The sequence below is a fragment of the Chaetodon auriga genome, chromosome 7 (genome assembly GCF_051107435.1).
Source record: "Chaetodon auriga isolate fChaAug3 chromosome 7, fChaAug3.hap1, whole genome shotgun sequence".
NCBI classification, from domain to species: domain Eukaryota; kingdom Metazoa; phylum Chordata; class Actinopteri; order Chaetodontiformes; family Chaetodontidae; genus Chaetodon; species Chaetodon auriga.
This window is the reverse complement of record NC_135080.1, coordinates 7061108-7082971: the sequence shown is the minus strand read 5'-3', so window position 1 is coordinate 7082971 and position 21864 is coordinate 7061108. Positions and strand designations below refer to the sequence as shown.

Sequence of the window (21864 nt, the reverse complement as noted above, 5' to 3'; positions counted from 1 at the left end):
ATATTTTGTACTGTGCAATAGTACAAAACACTTTTATTTCCCATGTCCAACCATGTGTCCTACGTCCTACCAATTAAAAACATTTCTATTGAGAAACTTATTCATCCTGCTAAAGGTTTGTATGTAATGTACACACACACACACACACACACACACACACACACACACACACACACACGATTCTATTTTGGATTCCCTTTGTCTATTTGTTCTTCTTTCTTTTTTTTTTCTTTTTTTTTTTTTTTTGCTCTGCTTTCCGTAACAAGTTAATTTCCCCAGTATGGGATCAATAAACTATATCTTATCTCAGTGTCCATGGAGCCTTTGATGAATAAGCACAATGTCATGAATGTCACAATGTGGAGCACACCTCCTTAAGCTCTTCCAAGAGAGTCCATATTCTGGTCAGATTGTTCTGTCATAACTAATGTGCAAACAGGATAACAGTAATACAGAGACAGGACCCAAACACAAATGATTGAGGCAGATCTGGTCCAGTTCAGGGACCTAGTCTAGGCTTGCACGGTCAACGAGGCAGACGGGGGTCAAAACCAGAAAGCAGACACAATCAAACGAATCCAATAAGTAGCAGGCAAGAATCCAAAGTCCAGTAAACGGGTAAAAGGTCAAACACTGAAGCCAGGCACAAAAACACAAATGTGTAACAAGGTGACAGAAGCATATGAGACTGACTGAGCAATCTGACAAAGAGCAAAGGAAGCAGACAGGTGTATATAGTGAGTGGGTGATGATGGAATAAGATGCAGGTGAGCAGGTGGGCTGGGAGTCCAGGCACCTGTAGAGCAGATGAGGGAAATGTCATTCTGGTGATGGTGGAAGGAGAGCATGTCTGAGGGCATCTGGTGGATAAGTGGAGAATAACACTGAGGGGCCATACATGGAGATGTGGCAGACAGGGAGATGGACTGTGACAACGTTAGAAATAATGCAAAAGTTCACGTGGCCCAGCAGTGTTACTCATAAACTAATCAGGAGCAGTAATGGAATATTAACAGTAGTAATGCACAGTAGCATTATCATATGTCATTTGCTGATAACCCTGCCTCTGGAAGTCAATAAAAAGAGAAAACGAATGTAAATCTAAATAAGTTTTTATCATATCTGATCAGGAGGGGACTTTTCTGCCCTAAAAATCTAAACTGCATCATTCAAGCTTCGAGATTTAAGGCCAAACACTGTGAATTAAAGTGCACTCATTATCTTGTGAATATCAGTCTTCAGATATCAGTGCTTGCTGTGGAAGTCACAGGAATCAGGGGTCATAAAACCGAAGCAGTGCTTTATGGGCGGCATTGATGGGTGGATCTGTGTTATAACAGCTCGGTTGAACTCTGTTTCTGGCATCGTCTTCCAAAACTCCAGTTCGGTCAGGCTCGGGTGGACACAGTACATTCACGATGCTGCTTGCACCTGTTTTATTTTTGCTTGTGTCTTCCATGAAGTTTGTCTCGGGGGCAGGTAGGTCCACCAAGGAATAAAACTAACGAGCTGATTTGATTTGATTTCTGTGAAATGAGACATACTTGAAAAATGTGTTCAGCGACACAGATGCTTTATTATCCTCGTGTGTTTTTCTGTTTGTACGTTTCAAGATTTCAAATATTATTCAACTAATGGGTTTGGGCTTCCTGCAGAGAAGACATTTATTTCTCAAAATACAGAGGAATTATCCCTGTGTTTGTTCTTGTTATTTTTAATTTCTCGTTAATGACTTATTCCTAACCTTGTTTTATAGATTGGTGTTACCAGTCCCAAGTTACATGCAATCACACCTGCACAGGTAAACTTCAAGGCAAGTCAGTGACACGAACAGTTTGAATAAAAGAAGGAAAATACGTAGCATGGAGTCGCTTTTCTTCCTCCACAGGTCCAGAGGAATGGGGAACGGTTTCACAGGACTGCAGCGGCAGAGCTCAGTCTCCAGTTAACATTGTCACAAGGAAGCTGCAACGAGATGAGCGTCTCCTTCCCTTTGACTTCACCGGTTATCAAGAAACTTTTCACGGTAGCCTCATAAACAACGGCCACAGTGGTACGTCTTTGTCTTTTTACCAAAGCATCTGTATCAAATAAAACTGTATTTATCACAATGTGCCTCGCAGTGATATAAATCAGCTCAACTAAGGTGAGCTGGATATAAAATACCCAGAATGCCATTGCCTCACTCATAAAACACTGAGGTAATGATTTTATATGGTATAAGAGGTGACAACATGGACAATGAGAGCAAAATGAAAATGAAAAGAAGTTCTGCAGCCCCGCGTCCTCTGGGATAATCAATAAATGACAATAATACTTCACATTTTCCACTGATTTAAAAAGGACGCTTTCAATCTTCACCAGTTTTAGCATTTAGCTTGTCTTTTCCTGAATTTTGACGTTTTTCTAGTTCAACTGGAGTTGCCCATGAGCATAAAGATCAAAAATGCAAATCTGGCTGCAACATACAAGGCGCTTCAACTTCACCTGCACTGGGGCAAAGATGGAGGACCGGGGTCTGAACATACAATTGATGGAGAGCGTTTTCCAATGGAGGTATGAAATATGGGGATGAAAGTGTGTTTCAGTCAGTCCTACATGTGAAGCCGAGTTGTGTACTGAAATCCATATTGAATTATTTTATTCTGCAGATGCATATTGTCCACATAAAAGAAGAATACGACTCTTTGTTCCAGGCTGTAAAAGACCCAGCAGGTGTGGCCGTTCTTGGATTTTTCTTTGAGGTGATTTTATTTTTTTTTATTTTGCAACAAACATGTAAATCAGCTTAAAATTGAAGTTTGATAAAAAAAAAAAAAAAAGATTTAAATAGGTGCAACATCAAAGGTCCAAAATGAAAACTTCTTATTGGGAAATTAAAGCTATGCGCACAAGGAGATCAGTTTTAAAAAGCAACATATGATACACAAGAAATAATATAATAAGCAATACAAGGCTTCTTATTGAAATAACAATAACAATAACAATAGGCAACATAAATCCTTCACTAAACATTATTGTTCCAGTGTGTTTTGAGTCGTTGTCACAAAGCATCAGTTTTCCATCCACAGACTTCTGTATGTTTCCATATTTCCGGGGATGATGATGAAAGGTGTTGTGTGATTTCACCTCCAGAATGTATTCAACTTTTAGAAAACTTTTAGAAAAAATGTGATTTCAGCTTACCAAGTAACTTGAACACTTAATTATTTCTGTTCCAGGAGTCCAGCTCTGAAAACAAGAAGTTTAACCCCCTCATAAATGCTCTCAAAAACCTCACACAATCCAGTAAGTCACATCTGCTCTACACAGAGAAACGAGAGCGTTTTGCTGCATTATCTTCCAGCCACAGTCGGTCCTGCAGTTCATGTGCTGCTAATTGTTGCAGCATTAGACTAAAGTGCAACTGTTGAGAAAACATGTCACGTTACACCTACTCTAACAACCCAACGATAATGAATTACAGCAATCAGGTTGTTACCTTTAACCTATTTATTATCAAAAAATCGATTTTTTGCTCACTTGATTGTCTTGTTAATATTTTCTAAAACCAGACAGCAGCGTGACGCTGACGGGTGTGTCCTTGGACATGTTCACTCTTCCTCCGGATAATATGACCAAGTACTTTCGCTATGATGGCTCCCTCACTACACCTGACTGCCAGCAAGCTGTCGTCTGGACCCTCTTTGAAGACACCATCCTTCTCAGCAGGAATCAGGTAATTACTGTCACAATATTGCAGCTGCTACCCAGAGGAAGGTGGTAATTATATTTACATTCTGTATTTTCATCTAAAGAACATGTAATCCTTCATCTGATCTGAAAGCATGAAAATCCCTGCAGAACTGAGGATACACGATTATTATCACCATGTTTATTCCACATAAAGCTGATATGGTAACATCCTGCAGACACTGAGCGGCTTAAACATTGATTTGTGAGTTGTGTTTCTGGTCACCTGGGGAATCCAAGTCCAATACTCAGTCATGTTTTAGCTCTGTTTTTGGTCTTCACCAACTCCTGAAGGAAATCTCAAACAAAGAGCTGAAAGATGCTGAAATTCTCCGTGGAGCTGACTGCAGAATCAGATTCACCACTATGAGCAGCACTTCTCGTGTTCCCTGTAGTCATTTGATCCATTGCTAACATAAAAAAAAAAAAAATTGATTCGAGAAGTTTTAAGTCAATATTTTGAGTAGTTTTCCTCCTCTACCACTGCATCCGCCTTGTGCATTCATGGAATCCTGCCTTTTATCACCCTGCAGAGTAGTTTTCAGCTGTCTGTTGTGATTTCATCTTCGTTCCAGCTGAACGCGTTCTCCCAGCTTCAGTTTGCTGATAAAAAGCAGATGATCAATACCTACAGACCAGTGCAGCCCTTGAACGGACGGCAGGTGTATTACTCCGGAGGCCACGTTGCTCTGATCAGCGCCGGGTTACTCGTCATGTCCGTGCTGGTGTCCAGTGCACTCTCCCTGCACACTACAGGATGAAAGCTGTTTAACTTCATCTTTATGAATAAATACTGCTGTTTATGTCCCCTGATGATTGTCAGATACATGACATTTAATGAAATGTACATTTAAAAGTGCATTATGTAAATCCGCTGTAGCACAAAGACAACCTCATTCTAGTATGTCATAAGCATTTCCTCACTGATCTATACTGTATATGAAAAAAGCGTTGTGTATCTAAGTTGCAGATTTTTTACCTGAACACCTCATAATTTATGTGTTTTTTGATTTTTACAACAAACTGCACTGAAGTTGACTGATCATGATGACAGAGCGTTTTACAAACGAGGGGACTATTCACTGATACTGTTATGCTCTGATATGTTATCAGGATGCATTCACGTTTGTATGTTTGAACTCTGAACCGTATTTCTCTCTCGTAGTTCAACCTCTTGCAGATTAATCATCTCAATGATGATGCACATGTTCACTCCGTCGGGTGGGTCCTCTCTGCTCTTATGTATATGTGGTGATGTTGTGACATAAAGTTTGTATTCCCACCTGGATTACTCTGGATTTGCACTGGTACTGAATTTATATTTCTGAGTGAAGTTATATTGATCAGTTTGGTAGGCTTTTAAAACGTGATTTATCAGCATTTAAAGAATAAAATTGGGCCAACAAATCAAGCTAGCTTCATCAAAAGTGAGTCCTGATACCTTCATCACAGGAAGTTCTGCAGAAACATTATCATCTTTTTCACTTTTTCTTGCATGTATGCTCCAAATAAAGAATAAAGAATAATCACCTTTGAAATGGCATCTTGTCTTTAACACTTTTATTTTTGAAAATGTTGCCCTCTTTAGACTCTGACTGGGAGTGTCACCTCCACTAACATCCACTGTGTGGCAGCACTGAATTTGTCTGGAGTTTGGACTCTGCGTGCATTAAACTCAGGGTAACACAGGGTCACATATTGTACATAGACTCTTAAAAAAAAGTGTATGAAGATCGTCAAACTTTTTATTTCTATCTTTAGTAGTCCTGCAGAAGTTTCATCTCATTGGGTGGCTTGCTATCAAACCCACAACATTATGAGAGCGAAGTTTGGCCCTTTGGAAAGAAGAATATTGGCTTTTCGTGGTGTGTGTCCACACATACATCTGGTAGATTCAGAGTTTCCAGCTGCTGTCCATGATTATAATTGCTCAAACATGGTTCAGTTTAATACTCGAAATTGTATTTTTTTGATTTAATAAACAGTTGCAATACTCAGCAGCAGTCATTTCAAAGCAAAGGTACAAACAGCTATTACACAACAGAAGACTGACTCCCTGTCAGAGTTCAGTCGTTACAGGTAAAACATAATTCAATCAGTCCTAAGCAGTGTCCAGGGAGGATAATACCTACTGTGTCATTAGATGCTACGCTTGTTTTTGGCACCCTGACGCTATCTATATCACCTTAAGTACTCGAGGAGATCACTTTGGATATAATCCCGTGTTGCACAGGAATAGATGTCTGATGCAAGCACGTCCTCTAGCGCAGCAGTGCTGAGATAATCTGCAGGATGCACAGTCATGCTGGCCTGCAGCAGAAGACACATGTGGACTTATTACAAAAACTGTGTGTGTGTGTGTGTGTGTGTGTGTGTGTGTGTGTGTGGATGTGTTGATACTTTTATTATCTGAATCGTTGCAGCACATTAAACTTTTTGTCAAGTCCTGCATCTGCAACCTGTTTTTTTTTTTTAATCTGCTGCTTTACTGTCTGCTCGTATTTTCTTCTTTCTTTTCTCACAAGGACATCTTTTCTCGCTGTGTGTGCCGCCCATCCCCCACTTCCTCTTATTTCACTTGGTGTGACTCTGAGGTTTGTGTTGTCGTGACAACAGAGGACACAGGCCCGTCTCTATTCTATTTGCGAAGTTTCTGTTGTTGCAAGCATATTGCACATTTGCTGCTGGGATAGGGAAGAGCCTTGCACCACCATCCCCCACCCACACCTTGTGAGAAACATGCAGGCGTGAATGAGTTCTCAGAAATATGAACGAGATATGAATCTCTTCCTGTAATCTATACAGATTCTGGACTTGCACGGCTGTTAAATATGACATATTTGAGGACAGTGCTGCACACTCTTTGCTAAGGTAAACTTTTAGCAGCTCCAACGTCTTTAAAATGAGCTCACTCAACCAATAAATCTACTTATAACCTTTGATTTCCTTTCATCTTTCATGATTATGTTGGTATTTCAAAGTATAAACCTCAACGCTGCATCGTTAAAGAGTATTTTGTCCTGAGATCACTGATACAAATCCACATTAATAATTACTGAGATCAATATCTCTCTGCTTTAGAGTCCTCTGACTTAAAAGCAGGTGTTGCCTCGTGGCTGCATGCCCTTAAAAGGGTCGGGCTCACGTCGGGCAGCAGTGGTGCGGTCTGCCAGGCTTCACGGGCACAGGCTTTGAATTTGTATGTGTGTGCAGATGTGGAGAGCGCACTTCCTAAAATACGAGTTGAATTCTGAGGTACTGTTACTTTGACAATATCTAGATTGTGAAACTTTTTGCCACTGAACCACATTCATCTGATGGCTACAGTTACATTGCTGAGTAAGGCCGTATATGAAAAAATAGATAATACTCTGAGATGAACTGTATTGTTAGCATCGCTACTCAAAAGTATATCAAGTAGTTGGACTTACAGCCACCTGCTACAGCTACAGGTGCATGCATACATCTAGAGAGAGCATTTTGTATATTTAACAACAAACAATGGTTTACTTTAACTAAGGAGACATGTTCATATACACAAGTACATCTTTCAAAGACTGTTCCCACAACTGTGTGCGTGTGTGCATGCATGAGCACACACACATCTACACAAATATCTATGCACGTATAGTGCGTGCGTGCATGTGTGTGTGTGACTGTTGCAGCTTTTCCTGTGTTAACCACGTGGCTCAGACGGGGTTAATAAAAGATCACGTTCACTTCTGGGTTTTCTTTCTTCTTCGGAGTCCAGACGCTGGTAAGACCCTGACAGCAAGTGACTGAGTTTTAAAATGTCGTGGTTGCAGCTTTTATTTGTTGTATCTCTCCAATTGAATTATAAAATGCACTAAAACATACAGGACTTTCTACTTTATGTTCATTAATGTCTAACATCAGCATCTTTTTAAGCAGCATTATGTCCAACTCTGTGGGTGCAGCTTCTGACAAACTGTTTTTATAGTTCTCAGTTATAAATGGATGTTGGAGAATGTTCTTGTGTCACATTTTACTCGAGGAAACTTGCTTTTATGCGACCCGTCATGTCTTCAGTGTTTGCCGTGGAGCGACCAGAAACTTCTGATGTACAGTGTTGTCACCCATAAAGTAGAAAGCACTACTAAACGTCACTACACAGTGTAGTGTTTCCTACTTTATGGATGAGTATACTGTTGGCTGCAGAGAAATGTAAAGGAAGAAACCAACGGTCGCTTTGTGTGGAAGATTTTAGGCCTGTCATGAAACCTGAATTTCTCTGTTGCTCCTGTCATTTAATTGTGTCTTGTGCTCATTTACCACAAACAGGTAACTTGATAATATCACGGTGAGTGTGAAAAGCTGTCAGAATATAAGATAAATGAATGTAGTAAAATCATATATCAGCTCAAACAAGTAACGTTGAGGTCTGTGGTTAAAAGACAGCAGGCAGGCGTTGTTAAAGTTCAATTTATTTTCAGTGTCTGCTTTCCAGTTCGTAGAGTGATAACATGATCATATTAATCCTTTCATTTATACAAAGTTTCTGTTGTGAATTTTTTTTTTACATAAAAATTGCTGCAAAACTCAAAAACTAAAAACCATTTTCTTCTTATTTCTTTGTGTGAAAAAAAAAACAAAAAAAAAAACTATGAGCCAGTTTTAGAAAATATATAAACAGGACATAAGGCAGATATGGACGGACTATATGAATACACTCTGGTCTGCAAAAACTCAGACTAAATGTGTATTATTAAGGCTAAAATAATGTATCCATCGCCATCAGCTGTAACTGAAATGAATTATAATTTGTTCATATTGTCACACACTTACAGATAGCATATATATATAATTTCATTGGCTCATGTTGGGCTTCTTGTGAAAGTGCAGTGAGCAGAAAAATATAAAGTGAATAAATAAGATGATTTGTAGTTTTCTGTAACATTTTTCACCAAATGTTTTTTAAATTATGTTGACATTTTTCAATAAAAGTATGTCCTGACAATTGTTTGACGCGAACTCTTTTCACTTTTGCAGCATCCTGATCAATTCTGCTCATAGTGGATTAAATAGTTGCTTATCTGTGTAGACTCTTGCTGATTTGCAATCTAAAGCAGGTGCAGTGCCATGCTATGATAAACAAAAATTAAAAAAACATTTTTTGACACATATAATGACCGTTTAACTATTTCTTTAACTAAAAACTGCTGATTTCTCACTGTGTCTGAGAGTTGGCATCTGTAGCAAACATCCTATGGCGGCGTTTTCTTCTAATTCCAGGGAAGCGACTGCAGAAAGTTGGATGGAACCAGACCTCGCCGTCCGTGCAGGTCTCCCTACAATTGAGATGAAAGTTAAACTAGTGCGCAAGTCGGTGGGAAAACCAGTGTGCAGTCATTGCATTGACACTCACATAGTAAAATCCGTCTTGATCCATGTCACCTAACACGTATATGATGTCTCCTGAGCGAAAGCCAAGTTCAACCTTTGAGAGGCGAAAAGAGGAAAAGCTATGAAGTTTTGAAACTTCACCACAAACCACTTTGGTGTGTTTGAAACAAGAGACTAGATTTGTAGATAGTGGTGAAAACAAAGCGTAGTATTATGGTGCTTACTTCACTGTCCATGTTGGGGGAGCTTTCCCATGGATCATAGTCGAATAAGGCCACCATTCGTCGAACTACCACATCATCAGGGATGCTGGCTGTGTCGCTCAGGTCTGGCGTTACAGACGTACCTGTGGACCAAAATACACAAAATACTTTTTGAAATCACACAACTTTAATGTTAAAAAACAGAAACAGGGTGTCAGTGAAAGCATCAAAACTTAGAGCTTGAGCATTTTTTCATTCATGCTTTTTAATAATGAATTTCGTAATTTTTGCAGTTTACGTTCAAGATTTCTGTATTACTTTTACTTCTTCTTATTGGCTGTAGTATCTTTTTTTAACTCTGGAAACTTCCTACTGCTACAAACAATGACCCCCGGAGAGCACCTCAGTGCAAACCACCTCCCACCACTACATTACTGTTTCGCCAGTGTGTTACAGCAGCGTCCTGCAGAAACTGAGGGTTGATACCTGTGTGGTCCACAGGGAGGAATCCCTGCTGCATGAGTAGATGCTTCAAGTACTCATCGTCCACGGGGATTTCAGCCACCATGTTGCTTGGCACATAACCGGAGAGACCACCGGACTCACCGTGATAGAAACCGTCAGAGTCTCTGTCTCCCACCACCTGATAAATGAAATAATTTTTAGTTTCATTGCGTTATTTTATGTTTGGAAGAAGCAGAAAAATGCTTGCGTATATTTTCTTTTTGCAGCAGCAAACAGTTTCAGTGTACAGGCGCCAAATCACATCTATCGGTTGGAAACTGTGACAGGAAACACAGAAAGAAAAGCTTGTATCTGTGGGCACACTCAGCTGGCCTAAATCTAGCGCAAACAGGAAACACCATCATGCTCTTTCAAAGAAGCTTTTCAACCGGTAAAGTGAGGAAGCATAACTCAAACATGAGAGTGATACACGCCAGAGCGCCATAAAAGTACATGTCCTGCCTGCACAGCTTTTACATTCAGTTGCAAAGTAAAAGACTTGTCTGGTTTTTACCTTGATGATCTGGCCTGGAACAAAAGGCAGCTCCTCTGCAGCCGTCTCATGGTTGGGGGACATCGCAGCAGGGTTGTATGGATAAAGGGCCACAAAGAGTCGCACTGTGGGTAAAGACAACTGGCTCGCGGTCTCTAGCTCCCATTCACGCAGATCCTCCGGAGTGGCGATCCTCACTTCATCTGGGAATATCAAAACATCCAACTCCAGCCTTGTCTCCATTTACAGCAGCGTGAACGCTCGACTGTCCACAGACAGATGGCCGCTGTAGACAGCAGACCTCTCCTTACCCTTATCCTAATTTGAGGTAACTAAGCTAAGCAGAAGGAACAGTAATCCTCTTTGAAGCAAGCAGAGAGATTCGTTAGTTCAGCACGGCCTGTCGCTCGGTAAGACCGTGCAATGCAGAGTAATGGCTGCAAAAGACAAGTTCCACTGTGTTATCTGGCTCAGACAGCAGCATGTGGTTCTTTTATGGCAGCTGAGAGATCTCTGTCAAATATTATTAAAGGGCATATCATACAGAATATAATGTAGAAAGAATAGAAAGAGTTAGAAACCCTTTATTTTCTCAAAATGAGTGTGAGATAAATTGATTCTTTTAGAGAACAGTTAAGTTAAAATCAGACTTATTTTGCATGGGAACTGGTGCAGGATCTCTTCTATGGTCAAACTGTGAAACCACACAGTGGCTGCAGTAAAACATAAATACATAAAACTCTGATTCCTTCTACAGTTCAAGATGTTTTAGTACAAAATTGATACTTCTGAAACATCAAGCAAGGGTTTCGTGTGAAGAGGCCGTATTATCTGCTGTCCTGACCTCTCCTGCTCCTACTTTGACCCAGTTTACACATCACTGAAAGTCAACACTTCCTCTCTTCACCTCTGGCCAGGTCAGCAGGTGATAATCTCCTCCTGCACAGGAAGGGAAGCTTTAACAATTCTGTGTGCGTGTGTGTGTGTGTGTGTGTGTGTGTGTGTGTGTGTGTGTGCGTGTGTGAGACAGGATGAAGAGATGTAGGTGAGAAAAACACTGAAAGGTGGAAATTTGGGAGATCTGACAGCATCGCATGCTTTAGGTGTTTTTTGTGTTTTTGGCTTTGACACCAAACAAATGGAGGCGACGGCTTTATCACATCTTTTTACATTTTATTTACTTTCTCCCCTCAGCCTTCATATTTTTGACTGAATGTGTTTTTTTAACTCATAAGCATTAGCACAGCGCACCACACCAACAAACCTCCAAACACAGTTTCTCTACTTCAGATATTCATGTTCATGTATTCATTTATTTACACTTTGATTGTTTATGGTTTTTTTGGTTCTTCTCCAGTCTGCTGAGTTTGTATCTGTTGATCTGGTTGGTGAGCTGCTGCATACTTGTTATAATAGCACTAAATAAAGTTGAATTGTATTGAATTGTCCGCTGCCAATGACTGGTTGTACTGGGTCAGCAGTGGTGGATTGTACATTTACCCAAATATTGTATTAAGTAGAAATTTGAGGTACTTTACTTGGATTTTTCCATTTTATGCAACTTTATACTTTTACTCCACCACATCTCACAGGAAAATATCAGACTTTTCATTCCACTGTATTTGTCTGATAACTTTAGTTACAAGCTACTTTTCAAATTGCAATTTTTTATACCCTTCCTGTCCAATGAAAACCTCATATCTCCAGATGTGGTGCATCACAAAGCTGAAAACAGTTTTTTTTTCATGAAAAGTTGACTTTTTAGAGATACGTGGTGCTCGCAGGATGGTAACGCTGCAACCAAATGATGATTTTATACAACATGATGCATTGCTGCAAATTAAACTAGCCGACAGTATATAAAGTAGATAAAATTAGCACAACCTTAAACATCTACAGCAATAAGATGCAATTTCCACTTTAATGAAACATGAATATTCATCCAAAAACATCGAATATAAAGAAAAACACTTTCTGCATATTGAGTACTTTTACTTTTGATAGTTGCATGCCACAGTGTGGTATTACTACTTTCATTTTAAAGTATCTGAACACTTCTTGCAGGATTCAAAAGACAGTCTTGAAGTATTCGGACGGTTTCTCACAAGAACATCAACAAAATCTTTTTACTCTCAAACACTCACTGCAGAACATGATGTCTCATCCTCACATGTGTCCATTTCCATTTCTGGCCAGAAGAGGGAGCTGTGGACAGTAGTCTCTTCATCTGCTCAAAGTAGCTCATATTGCTAGTCAGGTAAAGACTCCACACATGAAGCAAGGTGAAATAATTTACACTCAATCTAACAAGTGACTGTGACTGTGTGCTGCTGAATGTAGATGCTGTGGTGTAAAATGCTGCTTTTGATAAGCGTGCAGTGCTCTCAGTCCGCTCACAGCAAACAGACCACCAGCAGAGTTTGCCCTGTGCATCACTCACTAGCATTTGGCCTTGAGGACAGGAAATGGTGGGATCTCAGATTACAGTTCAGCGACGCCCGTGAGCTGCCCTGCAAAAACGATGACGTCATGTTTTAAAAAAATAGACACGATTTAGAAGCAAAATGTGGGATGCAGTGATGTCTGACATACACGCTGAGGACAAAATGAGTCAAGTCTTGATTGTCCTGATTACCACAATTACACGGAAAGCCTACGATGTGATCAACAGCAAACAGACGACAGATAAAAGGCCCTTAAACTCTGCCACAGAAAGTGTGATGTCCAGGCTAAAGTGCATCACTTTTTACTGTATTTATACTCTAAAATGCTGATTCCACTGCTGGACCTTGTTGTGTCATTGATTTTACAATCATCCTGCTGGCAGCCTGATGTGATGCTGGTTCAGTTTGGTGGTTGTGTTCAGCGGTTTCATGGTGCTTTCCCAGTCTGCTCACTCTGAAGTGCACTTCTTCAACCTACCAAGTGATGCAAAGTAACTAAATACATTTACTCAAGTACTGCTCTGGACTACCCGTACTGTTAATAAAGAAGTTATAAATAGCTCCACCTCCAGCAGCTGCACCAGTGAACTGCTGCACACTGATGCATCAGTATTAGTAATCTCACGGTGTTGTATATTATATCAGTCCCAGGAGACATCTTCTACAGAATGTATTTTGTTGCTAATATGCAATTTCATTTAAGTGGGATTCTGGATGCAGAACTTTTAATTGTCTTTTACAGCTGCTGAAAAAAGCTAAATGTGGCTGCTAGCGTCTCAAAGATTACAGGTGAGGCGGCGTGATAACCTTGTACCTTGTACTTGCAATTAATCCAGGCAGCGGTGGAATATAACTGAGTACATTTATATTTACTTTGTACTTAAATACAGTTCTGAGGTGCCTGTACTTTACTTGAATGTTTCCATGTCATGCTACTTTATACTTCACTACAGTTCAGAGGGAAATGTACTTTTCACTTCACTCCGTTATTTAAGAGCCACAGTTAGTGGTCACTTCACAGATTGAGATTTTGCATACTCAACATATATGATCCATTTTTACAGATTCAGCTACCAAAAGTATGTGAAGTAGTTCAAATGAGCTCCACCATGCCCAACTATTAAATTAAAGTACAGCTTAGAAATTAATAAATCAATAATATTATCTAAAAAATATGCCACTGGAAGGACATTTATTCCTGATATTTTAAGCACCTGACTCATTTGCGATAGAGTATTTTTATAGTGCAGTACTCCTACTTTTACTGAAGTAAATGATTTGAATACATCTTCCACCACTGGGTTTGGGGTGCACTGACATTTTGTTTCGCTCCAGATTGCACAAGAGAGCTTCAGACAAGTGAAACGAGGACTCTGTCCCAAAAAGACCCCCTCACCTCGATATGGACCCAGCAGGACCCACCCAGTCCAAAAACCCACACGCAGATGCCCCACCAGCAGCCCCCCACAGTGAGATGCTGTGTCACACCTAGACACCCCCACCCCCACCCCCACCATCTAGTACCCGCCTCCTCCTCCAGAGGACACCATTTCCCACAAGGCCTTTCGCCCAGCTGCTCCCATCCATCCACCCCCTATACGCCGAGCCCGGTTCCCATGTATGGAGTGTTACATCATTGGCACAGACACCCACCTTTCCGAGTGATGACGCAGCCCGGGGAGAGTGTGTGAGGAGGAGGAGGAGGAGGAGGAGGAGGGGTGAGGGAGGGAAGAGAGGAGAGGGTGTCCCGTCTGCACGGAGGAACAGACAGACAGCAGGGAACAGCTGCAGCATTAGGTTCGCGTAGGATCTCACTGCATTGCGATTTCAAATATCAGTCATTTCATCCCCAAAACCGGCGTAGAGCAGCTCGACGCAGCAGCCAAACATCCTTTCACGATGGTCGATCGCGAGCAGCTGGTGCAGAAAGCCAGGCTGGCCGAACAGGCTGAGAGATATGACGATATGGCAGCTGCTATGAAGTCGGTAAGTCCATTCAAGAGCGGACAATCATGATGGCTTAGGTGTGTGCGCGTGCGTGCGTGTGTGTGTGTGTCTGTGTGTGTGATTGCTGTTTTTCCAGCGCTCTCTGTGCGCAGAGGCGCGTCCCGCAGTCTCGCCTGTGTTGGCTCGATTTTTCCGTTTTACCGCACTGCAATTAGATCTGAGGGAAAACAAACATATCGTGTTTAATATCTTCCTCGCCTTGTATGCATCGATTTTTTTTATTTATTTATTTATTTATTCTTGTCTGAGTCTAGTCCAGATCGTCTGCTCCTTGGGCGGTGCCTTTCTGTCGGCCGCGCCGCTCAATGAAGGGACGTTACAATGAACCGCGCGCAGGCCCGAGCTTCATCTTCATCTCTCTTCATCTCATATCCCACAAGGGCTCCGCTCAGTGGCATTTGCTGCCTCTTTTCTCCCCCTTTTCTCACCTCCCCTCCCTCCTTTATGCCGAATTTCTAAAAGCTGCTGCCGCTGGGAGCCATGTGAGATTGCTCGGAAAAAGCCCATCCACTGCTGCTGCTGCTGCCCCCTCCTCCTCCTCTTCCTCCTCCTTCTCCTCTTCCTCCTCTCTTTGTCACATTAATTAAAATAATATACATGATCATTTATCATCTTACTGTAAAAGGCTTAGCAGCATTTCTGGAGTGTGATAGACTTCTAAAAAATGCTCCTCAAAGAGCCTTTAAACTGCTCTTTCCTCTCAGCAGACGTGGGAGGCAGCAGAATCTCTCCAGAATATTCTTTGTCATATTGCAGTGAGTCAATATGATCTGATTTGATTGTGGGCTTTGTTTTCTCCCCTCTGGTTCACATTATCCCTCATGCATGTGCAGTTTCTGTGACGGGGCAGATTCCTCCTGATATCCGGCAGCAGTTCGTAGTCGTTTTGGGTTAATGACCCTGATTTAATGCTGTAACGTTTGATACAAAGAGGATGACATGGGTGGCCTGCCTCACAGGAGCTTTCTCAGCTCTTATTGGCCACTATTGTGGACTCAGCCTTTGTCTCCGTTTTTTTCCTCTAAGAAATTCTGGGAACTGGATTCATCAGTGGGTTAAAAAAAAAAACTGCTGTGTCACACCAGCTCATACTGGAACCAGCAGCATCCAGAGAGACTCAGCCGGGCCTGCGCTGGCTCCCGTGTAGATTAAAATTGTCATGCGTCCTTTAAAAGGAGGAACATTTTGTCTTGTGTCCTCAGGGGAGACGGAGGAGCCCCCCGTGGGTCGTTTGTCATCGAGGGTTTCTGGTTGCAGGAGGTGGGATGATGTGTGAGCAGGGAGGGATTCCTTTCCCTTTAAACAATCTGCCATGTCAGTGCGGTCCAAACTGGGCCCTTTTGCAGGGGTGTGTACTCTCCCTCTCTAATCAAAGGGAATCCCTTTCCATTGCAGCCAGAAATGACAAACCACAACTGATCGTGTCCTTCATGAAACATATATATATGGTTTATTGTCACGCTGACAGGCTTTTATGCAGCTTTTCAGGCAGGATTTTTATGGTTATGCTTCGACAGCCACTTAAATCCTGATTAACTGAAGGCACTTGTGATGGAAAATATGGAAAAATGTTTTCTACCTACAGATTAGAAAATAACTGAGTCCGGAAGATATTAAGGTTAGGTCATCAAAGACAAGAAAAACAGAAAATATTCACAATTGTGTAGCTGAAACAGCTAATTTTTGCCTCAAAATATTTAAAAAGAATGATCGATTATCAAATTAGTTGTCAAATGAGGGATTACATGAATGTTGGGTGGTTTTTTTTTAGCTCTAAATGAGGATCTTGGTAGTTGACATAGACTCTATTTAAACCCAGCTGACAGAGTAGTAAGCGTCCCAAACAGCAGTGCATCATGGTTGGCGTGATGTCTGTATCCTTTAAAAAACAGATCTGCTTCGTTTGACTGCAGATCTCACGTTTGTCGTTGTGAGCGTGTAGGTTTGCGTTACAGGCAGAATGAAGGCGCCTCCGTCTCCATAGGTTGAGCCACGCTCTCCATCCACTCACAGCCTGTGTGACGTCGGCAATCCTGCGCCATCTTTGTGCTCCTCTGCCTGAATGTCAAAACTGAGATATGAGAAACGTTAGCACACCAAGGAGGAGCTCCTCAGATACAGAGCAGCTGAAACCTGAGCTACACACATCTTTATAACATATAGATATAATTATGTATGTATTATAATTTGAATTTTTCATTTTTCAGTCAGTTACTGATCTGACAGAGGCCGTGTTCCAACACAAGGTTGCTTTTCCTAGCTGATAACCCTGAGTGTCGCGGCCTCTCATTAGTAACACAGCCTCTTTGACAAGCACCCAACTATCAAACTGATCTGTCAAAATCTAAATTTAACAGCGTAACTCAGAGTGATGTCATGGCGTGGCGTTTTAGACAGGTAAAAAGGTCAGTTTGAGCCAGAGAGAAGGTCACTGGGACACGTGAACCGCCTGTGCAGTGATGGTTTTCACTTACAGCGCAGCTGCCCCGGAGTGCTCGTGGGAACACTTTAGTCTTCTCCAGCCCTCCTTTTGCCTTCCTTTCCTTTCCTTTCCTTTCCTTTCCTTTCCTTTCCTTTCCTTTCCTTTCCTTTCCTTTCCTTTCCTTTCCCAGCCCCCCACTGCCTCCAATCTAGAATATTTTTCTCACTAACAACCATTAGCTGTCCACATGGCAGCTGGAGCTACTGGTGCACTAAATGAATTGATCGGCGTAGAAACTGGGAATTGCACATGACGAATGAAATATTGCTTATCTTCTGTGCTGTGATCTGCACTGTTAGTCCAGAGTGGATTTTAATAATTAGGTCCGCAACAAAGAAATGATTCCCGCCCGGGGTTGGTCCGGGACGACGCGGTCCATGGTCGGCGTGTCAGCCGCAGTGGTGCCCCCCCCAGTGTGGCATCTTAAAATGACTTCTTTTTCCAACCAATAATCCAAGATTTCAAGATATTTCATTTACATAATATAAAACATGATATAAAACATAGAAAAACAGAACATCCTCACTTTGAGAACCATAAAATGAGGAGCTGCTAATTCCATGAATAATTCTGTGTTTTTTTTTTTTGTATAGTGCTGTAAATCAAGGCTTGTGCTCTTGAGCTGGTGGTAAATGGCCGGTTTTCTCCTTCTTCCAGGTAACAGAGCTGAATGAGGCCCTGTCCAACGAGGAGAGGAACCTCCTGTCTGTTGCCTACAAGAACGTGGTCGGGGCCCGTCGCTCCTCCTGGAGGGTGATCTCCAGCATTGAGCAGAAGACCTCGGCCGACGGCAATGAGAAGAAGATTGAGATGGTCAGGGCCTACCGGGAGAAGATTGAGAAGGAGCTGGAGGCCGTGTGCCAGGATGTGCTCAACCTTCTGGACAACTTCCTGATCAAGAACTGCAGCGAGACGCAGCACGAAAGCAAGGTGTTCTACCTGAAGATGAAGGGCGACTACTACCGGTACCTGGCCGAGGTGGCCACGGGGGAGAAGAGGGCCACCGTGGTGGAGTCGTCGGAGAAGGCCTACAACGAGGCCCACGAGATCAGCAAGGAGCACATGCAGCCCACCCACCCCATCCGCCTGGGCTTAGCTCTCAACTACTCTGTGTTTTACTACGAGATCCAGAACGCCCCGGAGCAGGCCTGTCATCTGGCCAAGACCGCCTTCGACGACGCCATCGCCGAGCTCGACACCCTCAACGAGGACTCCTACAAAGACTCCACTCTCATCATGCAGCTGCTCCGAGACAACTTGACACTGTGGACAAGTGACCAGCAGGATGACGAGGGCGGGGAGGGCAACAATTAAAGAGAAACCACACTTCGAAAAAAAATATATGAAGGGCCGGTGGACTTTGGCAGCCGCTTTTGCCGATGATACTACCGCAGCAGCAGTTCTTTATTTTTCCATGTGTTAAAAGAAAAGAATCAAAAGAGAGGTGAGAGTGGAGGTTAAATCTTAGTTTAAATATATATAGAAATATATATACAGTTGAAAGGGGCCTCCGTCTTCTTGATTTTCTCTTTGACATTTGCCAAAACCACTGATATGTCAGTCAATCAGCCTGAAGTGGTTGTTGTTGGATTGAAATGGCAGCCTCACACTGGCATAGGAACTGATCTTGTTCTGTCAAGATAAGCTGCTTAGTTAGGTTTTTGCGTGATAGAGATGCTTTTGAGTCACTTGAGAGAGAAAATGCTTGAATGGGAATGCCTCACAAATCTAGTTTGCATTGGTTCCAGCAGTAGTCTATATATGAGAAAGGGCCCTTAAAGCCACTGATGCTAAACCCACACACAAAAACGAGAAAAAGAAAGTTTCGAACCGATTAATCCCCCCTTAAAATTTAAAAGGACGAATTACATGGGAGTGAAAATGAGGACTGGATAGTAAAATTGATCCCCCCTCCTTCTGTCTGAAGTGTATTTGGCATCTCACAGATTAGTCTGTTATGTCACTGGAACCATAGATTCTTTTGGAGGTGAAGATTACTAAAGGCAGAGACTTAACAATACAAAACAAAACAAAACAAAAAAAAAAGACTAAAACAATAAATAAAAGCAGCTTCAGAGTTTGTGGTTTACTTCTGTGTTTGTTTTATTAAATGCACTTGCCTACTATACTGTTTCTTCAGTGTAAGATGATGACAACAATAATATCGATTATTCAATATTGTGCATGCTGGTGATGTATTTATATACAGTAGCTTGACTTTATTAACTTATACTGTGGGTGTTAAGTATTCATATGATTGAGAAAAACAGGCTTTGTCTGATGTTGATTTCTAATTTCTAATTTATTTCGTTCTGTTATGGGTTTTTGATTTGCTATACCAAAATGGTGATCGTAAAAATTGACCTGTAATGGGCGTTGCTGTAGTGACATGCAATATGTGTTTTTAATTTGTTAATGAAAGAAAAAAAAAGGAAGATAAAAACTCACCAGTGATCACTTAATCTTACCTGCTGGTGTTCGTCACATTGAAGTATGATTATGATATATTTTGAACAGTATTTAAGTACTTTTTTTTTTCTGTCATGCTATCCAGTTTTAATAATGGTGAATTTTTCAGGCTCAATGTTTCTGTTATGAATTCACAGACATGGACCATATTTTATTTCTGACAGTATACTTTTTTTTGTTTGTTTGTTTGTTTTTATACATTTTAGCTGTTCCTGAGTGACAAAATATCTTGAATGTGAGTCATTATGTAGCAGTTGCACAAGAACCGAAATAATAGCTATGATAATAAAAAAGAATATGACTAAATTACACATGCACCATTTCCGTGGTGGTCCAGTGTATTGTTGTATCGTCACCCATAAGAGAAGTTTGATTTGAAGGAAAATCATGTTTTGACACTTTGTTTTGTGCCCAGAGTACGGTATGTGCTTTCTTTTTGTGCCTGTATTATTTGATATGCCTCATTTGCAAGCAACCTTTCTAGAAAAAAAAAAGGATTTATCTGCCAGTATTTGAAGTTCCTGCAAGCATGTGTACAAGCTGTAATATTTTCCCTTCCTCACGTTTACATGTGTCGGACGGTACTGCTCTCTGTACAGCACGTAGATATGAATATTCAACACCAGTGCACAAATACAGTCACAGGGAAAGCATAGGCAGTTCAACAGAATTGGTTATTGACTAGCAAATGTGAGAAATCACATCTTCAGAACAAACTTTACACACCAGGAAGCTGCTTAAGAGCACAGAAAGCTGCTGAACGGATTTATCTTCATAATGCTGCTAGTTCTATAGATTATTACATTAATATATTCATACAGATGGCAGTTTGGGGGACTTTATTTTTCCTAGTAGATGGCAGTTTTGGGGTTTTATTTTATATCTCAGATGTGATGGCTTAAGAGAGAAACCAAAACGCCTTAAGGTCAGTCACACAGCCTCGTTCATGTATGCCAATTATGTCACCATCATGAGTCAGCCTCGGCGAGCTCGCGCTGTATGTCACAGCTGCTTTGATTTATTTTTAATGTAGTATGAAGTTGATGAAGGCTCGGCAGACAAATAGCATGAAATCGTAATGCCAATCTGCAGCACTGCTCACGTGGCTTATGAATATTACAACCCGACACTTTCATTTTGAAGTTTTCGTGTTTAAACGAATGGAAACTTTTTTTTTTTTTTTTTTTTTTATTAAACATGTCAGGAGACTTTCACTCATTGCCAAGAATACATGCATTGTGTTCCTTTTTAATTCATTTGTGGTTATGTTTTGGTTTGTGTTTTTACTTTTAAGTTTTCATTATTTCAAATGTTGATCCTTGTTTCTGTGACATGAAAACATGCGAATACAAGAAATGAGGAGACGAGGATTTGATTTTAATCTCAAATTAGACTGAAAAAGAGCTGACCTGCTGGAAATTAGCAAGGGGGGAGGGGCGATAGCTGAAAATGGGATATAAACTGTATGCTCTGAGGAATTTTGGTTGCCATCTGTTGCCCATTAAAGTTATTTGTTTATCGGTATTATTCTTTACTTTCATTTCTCTCTGTAATGTAGTCATTTACAGTCACACCACAGCTCATTCCTTTTCATCCTGTAAGTTCAACAGATTTCCGTTGACTTTTACAACCTGCACATTGATGCAGGAGGTCATTATGACCTCAGGTAACCCTTTGGGCCCCATAAAAGGTGTGTATGTGTGTGTGTGTGTGTGTGTGTGTGTGTGTGTTTGAATCCATATCTGGGCGGTGTGCGTCTGCACCGTTGCATGTGTTGAGTGTCTCTTGGTGAACGTACGACATGGAGTCTGTATTAGCTGCAGTGCAGAGTCACTGCTGGCTCACGCAGCAACTACAGTATGTCTCAAAAGAGGCCGCTTCGCTAATAATTAACTAAATTAGGGCGTAGATCAAAGAATAATGCTTCAAAAGACAACAGGTTTTATGATCACAGCAGAGGAGCGCTGCACTGATATAAAACCCTGCATGTCATGGACAAAGGTGGGAGGATCTGCTCCTCTTTTAAGTTTACATGCAAGGAGAGTTTTTCCACCCAAAGCTCGAGTTTATCAGAGTAATCGCGCATGTCTGCGAGCGTCAAGCCGGGAGTGGAGCCCTTCACACTGATTGATAAGCTGAAGTGACAAACTGCTGGATCGCCCACCC

General features: G+C 41.4%; 3 protein-coding genes across 3 annotated transcripts; 2 read left to right on the top strand and 1 right to left on the bottom strand.

Moving 5' to 3' along the window:
- The first annotated feature begins 1418 nt into the window (after window positions 1–1418).
- ca4b (carbonic anhydrase IV b) lies at window positions 1419–4493 on the top strand. Its single transcript, XM_076735737.1, has 8 exons — window positions 1419–1479; window positions 1757–1801; window positions 1889–2053; window positions 2411–2556; window positions 2652–2744; window positions 3222–3288; window positions 3555–3718; window positions 4308–4493. Exons 1-8 carry the CDS (start codon window positions 1419–1421, stop codon window positions 4491–4493), a joined length of 927 nt encoding a protein of 308 aa, XP_076591852.1.
- Window positions 4494–8166: 3673 nt separating this feature from the next.
- On the bottom strand, window positions 8167–10618 carry LOC143322887 (RIMS-binding protein 2). Its single transcript, XM_076734302.1, has 5 exons — window positions 10318–10618; window positions 9786–9942; window positions 9321–9442; window positions 9119–9190; window positions 8167–9041 (listed from the first exon to the last, which is right to left on the bottom strand). Exons 1-5 carry the CDS (start codon window positions 10537–10539, stop codon window positions 8976–8978), a joined length of 639 nt encoding a protein of 212 aa, XP_076590417.1. The 5' UTR covers window positions 10540–10618; the 3' UTR covers window positions 8167–8975.
- A 3781-nt stretch (window positions 10619–14399) lies between these two features.
- ywhag2 (3-monooxygenase/tryptophan 5-monooxygenase activation protein, gamma polypeptide 2) lies at window positions 14400–21222 on the top strand. Its single transcript, XM_076734301.1, has 2 exons — window positions 14400–14726; window positions 17887–21222. Exons 1-2 carry the CDS (start codon window positions 14640–14642, stop codon window positions 18541–18543), a joined length of 744 nt encoding a protein of 247 aa, XP_076590416.1. The 5' UTR covers window positions 14400–14639; the 3' UTR covers window positions 18544–21222.
- Window positions 21223–21864: the final 642 nt, after the last annotated feature.